The sequence below is a fragment of the Henckelia pumila genome, chromosome 4 (assembly GCF_033568475.1).
Source record: "Henckelia pumila isolate YLH828 chromosome 4, ASM3356847v2, whole genome shotgun sequence".
NCBI classification, from domain to species: Eukaryota; Viridiplantae; Streptophyta; class Magnoliopsida; order Lamiales; family Gesneriaceae; genus Henckelia; species Henckelia pumila.
The window spans coordinates 11,853,068-11,858,405 of NC_133123.1; the positions used below are offsets into that span (position 1 = coordinate 11,853,068).

General features: G+C 32.2%; 1 protein-coding gene across 1 annotated transcript; it reads left to right on the forward strand.

The window, feature by feature from the left end:
* Window positions 1-374: 374 nt before the first annotated feature.
* Window positions 375-3,510, forward strand: LOC140865709 (LOB domain-containing protein 30-like). The gene is made up of 2 exons (XM_073270430.1): window positions 375-1,037; window positions 2,952-3,510. Exons 1-2 carry the CDS (start codon window positions 696-698, stop codon window positions 3,366-3,368), a joined length of 759 nt encoding a protein of 252 aa, XP_073126531.1. The 5' UTR covers window positions 375-695; the 3' UTR covers window positions 3,369-3,510.
* Window positions 3,511-5,338: the final 1,828 nt, after the last annotated feature.

Here is a 5,338-nt window from a genome sequence, read left to right on the forward strand (position 1 = left end):
CAATAATGTATATTAATATAAAAAAATTCATAATTATATTACACGGATATGGATATGAAGACACGAGCATAGATTACAGTAATTTTAAAAAATTGAATTCGACATGGTGATGACGTCACTGCTTAGTTTACCATTTTTTGGTTTTCTTATTATAAAAAAAAACAAAACGTACAAGCATGTATGTATATATAGCCCGAGTACATGAGATGCGCGTATATATATAAGAATGACGTGTTACGAACATGATGGTCATCAATGTGGTGATGAGTTATAGATTAATACATACACAATGAGTCTATATATTATATGCTTTGGGAGACCAACAAAAACATGTGTTTTGTTAAGCAAAATTCACGATTTGAAGACAGATAAATAGAAAGGCAGGTGGCTTTTATCGCATGTTTGCTTCACGCAAGCACCTAATGGGGTTTGCTTCATCGCGTGGCTTCTAAGTCTTCATTTTGTGTTTAAAATCCCCTCTTCCCAAATACAGCATATACCACCAAACCCTAATTACATCCAACAATAATTTTTTTAAAAATTTTTTTTATATACACACTCCCAAAATACCAATCCCATCCCTTTCTTCATCTGCTCTTCTCAAATAATCCAAGTATCCTTTTCGAGAAATTAAACCCTAACCTGAATGCTATTATTAAATTAAATTGTTTGGGATCTAATAATTTCTTTGCAAGATGAGCACAGCAAATGTTCCCAGCAGTAGCACAGCAGCGGGGGGCGGAGGGAGCGGTGGTGGAGGCGGGGGCGGGGGAGGGCCTTGTGGAGCATGCAAGTTCTTGAGGAGGAAGTGCGTGGCAGGGTGCATATTCGCGCCATATTTCGACTCGGAGCAAGGCGCGGCTCATTTCGCGGCGGTGCACAAGGTGTTTGGCGCCAGCAACGTGTCTAAGCTACTGCTTCACATCCCTGTACACAAGCGGCTCGACTCCGTTGTCACCATTTGTTACGAGGCTCAAGCCCGGCTCCGGGACCCTGTTTACGGCTGCGTTGCTCATATCTTCGCTCTTCAACAACAGGTAATTAACTTACTATAGATCGATTAAATCGTCAAAAGATTCATCATCTTCATAATTCAACTCTTGATCTACAAAAGTAACAAAACAGCTGAATAAAAAAAAAAAAAAAAAATTAGTGCAATTTTTTGTTAGTACGTACTAGGAAGATTGATGATGGGGTTCGGGGAGTACCATGAATAGTTGATAGGTTAATGTTACGTTCGTGGTTGAATTGGTTTATTCTTAAAGATCTGTCTCATCGGAGTTGGTGAACTAAAGACAACCCTTAAGTTTTCTCTTCTTCTTCTGTTTCATGTCATCGTCCACAGTTCTATTATATTCCATCACTTGTAAATCTCCACCATTTAAAATTCGTATTTAATTTAATCCAAATCCCTGATTTTTAATTTGCTCAAATAAATTTCTCCGGGACTTTTGTGATCCTAATCTTGTGCAACGATTTGTCATGTTCTGATCACAGTAAAATTAGTAAAGTTTTCTGAATCTGCATCTGGACAAACACTATACAGTTTGGTGATAGTAAAAAAAAATTATCGAAAATATTTTGAGGGTATATAATATATATTTTTTTTTTCTTGCATAAAATATATAGAATTGATTCTTAAATGAATTAATGTCAAGTACTTTAATCACCGAATCTAGTCTCGATTTTTTTGCTTACACACAACATTGGAAACTTAGAAGTTGGGATTTGAATTTGATTATGGAGTTGTGATTGAGTAAGTACTAAGTTTTGAGTTGGCTGCATCTTGAAATATCTTACACATCTAGAGTAATTTTCAAATTTAAATAAGTCGTTTTAAACTATTCTAATTATTCTCATATTTCGCCTACAAGATATATCCTCTTATCATTATATAGATATATATATTCCAAAATTGTCACTTAATATAATTCACGAAACAAAGAGAAGTATTTATGAGGTGAATTTTTTTTTTTCACAAACTTTAATTTAAATAGTACTTAAAATTTGTACTACATACTTTTTCTTTGTACGTGTGTGTATGTATATATATATATGATTTGTAGGATTTGTGGTATTGTGGACCATGATGTGGTGCATGGGGGGAACAGTTGTGTGCTTTGCTGAAATCAAGAAACCTGATTCTGGTTAACTTATAATGTGGTTGGCGTATGTAAATTCTGTGTGAGTATTTGTGCACATATATATATATATATATAGTTTATGAGTATAGTATATATTTGCTGTTATTAAGGAATTGGTCGGGCGTTTTTGTGTAACGCTTAGGGCAGAGCTGGGGTCCTTTGTCCAAATATTGCAGCTTTTGGGGTAATGCTGTTTTTACTAAAGTGTGACACTTCATGATTTTATGTTCTTGATCAAGAGATTAATGCACGAGAATCAACATGATATATAATATTAACAAAATTTAAGTGGCAAATCTTAACCTCTTCTAATTTGCTATTTTTTAAAAAAAATGATAAAATTTAATGGTTTTTAAGTTTTGCTAATTTGGAAGAGACAAACACCTCTGCTCGTTATAGAAATATTTAGCATTTTTAACAAAATGGATTTTACTTAATTCCAATACGTGATCAAAATATATACTGCAAGATATATTATTTAAAACGATCATCGTACAGTAGATTGTTTCAACTCTCTGTTCAGTTGCTTTAAACAGAAGCCACGCATGTCTCCGTATAAATGGTCTCATCAATTTATAATTAATTTGCTTGTTTTCACAAGCAATTGTCTATATTTTCAACATTTTGACTATATTTTACTATAATATTATATATAATATATTGAATAAAATTTTTAAACCTAAACTGATTTTTTTTGTTTTTGGATGGAGTCAACAAAAATAGCATATTGCCAAAATAAAATGAAACCCGAATATTTATTATCGTATTTTTCTGTCCAATAATTATAATTTTTCCGGACATTTACAGGTGGTGAACTTACAAGCGGAACTCTCCTACCTGCAAGCCCACCTAGCTACCCTGGAGCTCCCAGCTCCGCCACCGGCGCCGCCGCAGCAGCCACCGCCGCTTCTCATGCCTCCCGCTCTATCTATATCGGACTTACCCACATCTTCTATAGCCCCTGCAACATACGACTTATCCTCGCTATTCGATCCGACGATACTGAACCCGTGGAACTCCAATATTCAACAGCAGCGGCTGCAGATCGACCCGCGTCAGTTTACTTCCGCCGCCGCCGGATCTTCTCCGGACATACCTTCATCGGACTCCGCCGCAGGAGGTGGGGATCTTCAAGAACTAGCTCGCGAGCTCCTTAATAGACATGCGAATCCGACAATAACTTGCAGAAACCATGCTTCAACTATGCCACCACAGCCCAGATAAAATTCATTAAAAATTAAAAATTAAAAAAAAAAAAAAAAAAAACTGACTCCAATATCAGATTATTAACGTTATTAGCAGACCTTGATCTTCGAGAGAATTAACTGTCTTTTTGTGTTTTTTCTGCATGCTGGCCGAGAAAATATCATCGATTCGATTTATGGATCTTAATATATGCTGGCAGTAGTGTATATGTATATTTTTCTTGTTTATCGAACTATATATTTTGCATGGCTAATTCGTGTGATTTTATGCAACCTCATTCTTTGATATTTTGTTGTCTTAAATATATAAAATTATGCATGAGATTATTATTTTTAATTTTTTAAATTTTAATACGATGGCCCGGGCACCTTAACTTGTTAAAGCGTTCAAAAATATTATTACATGTACTAGTGCACTGGTGTATGTGTAATTAATGCGTTGTATGCTTTTTAATTAAGTTTTTTTTTTCTAGTTAATTTGATTTATATTCAAATAAAGATAATATAGTAGTTGTAAAGATCAGTAACGAAGGATCATACAACCATTTGAATTTATCATATTTACATGAGTCATACCATAATTTAAAATTTATTGAACGACTAAGCATCAATTTGAATTTTTTTTAAAACATAAAACAAAGAAAAAATAAAAAATGTGGCAGTTTTGACAAAATAGATTGTCATTTTTTTGTCTCTACTAGATTCTTTATATATATATATACATATATGTATATATGTGTGTGTGTGTGTGATTATTGAGCTCAGATTTCAATTGTAATTCGGTAATTCCATTTTAAAATTTGGATTTATTATTTAGAGCCCATATATGAATTTTGTTGTTTTAGCATACAATATTATTATTATTTCAAAAGAAAACTCGCCGAATAACAATTCATGGGCTAAGTTGAAAATATGTGGGCCTATGAACAATGTCTCCTTTCAACACCTAGGCCCGTTAAGACAACTGAAATATATTTTTTTGATGAACTGGACTGAATTCAAGTCCATAAATTTGCGTACGGTACTGTTCACGTTCTCTTGAAATTATTTCGTTTCATTTTTCAGTTATTATAAATTAAATAACATAGATAAAATAGATAATTATATATCGTTTCTGGATTGGGTAAAGTCAAAATTAGATGGCTCAAATTCATAATTAATCACCCTTAAACGGAGACAAATGTTGCCACAAATAAAAATTTCAAAGGATTGCGATACACTTATCCTGACTGTATGTATTTTTCCATGTCATAAATTTCTTCACGAATAAGAAAATTTCCATAAATATTTTAATAAAATTAATTATGAAATACTAAGATAGTATTTGAGAGAGCTTCTAGAAAGTATTTCTCAGCTTTTATTTAACAAAATTTCAAAAAAAAATTGTTAAATAAAAACTGAGAAGTGTTTTTTAGAAGTTCTTTCAAACACTACCTACCCACTCAAATTTTTTTAGACGTCACTAGCTAGTTTTATTAGTTACCAAAAGAGTACGGGATAATTAACACATGAATTTTTTTTTAAAAAAAATCTTAAATCTTTAAATCGAAAAAAAATATATTGTTACGACATTTATTACCTTGAATCACTATGATTTACTTGTCAAGAAAAACCTAATCCCTTTTCTCTCCCTGGGTTTTATTGTTTTTTTAGTTGTTCACTACATCTAGCTAACAATGTATTGGTACGATATTGTTTGTGACTATGTGTGTATATATATTAATTTATATAATACAGTTAAACTATATTTTACTAAACTATTTTTTTTATTCGACTATTTTATGATTTCCATCATTTGTTGACCCCGATAAATCAATAATATTGTAAAAGGTATAAAGATTAATTTATAAAATTTTGAAAACTTTTAGGGTGTTGAAAATTAATGAGTTATTAAAAGGTTGGTTAGTGATTAGTCAGTACAAATAATTACTATATATGTCTATCGATCACAAGTTCACAACAATGTTGGAAAAAGATTTGGAATTTAAA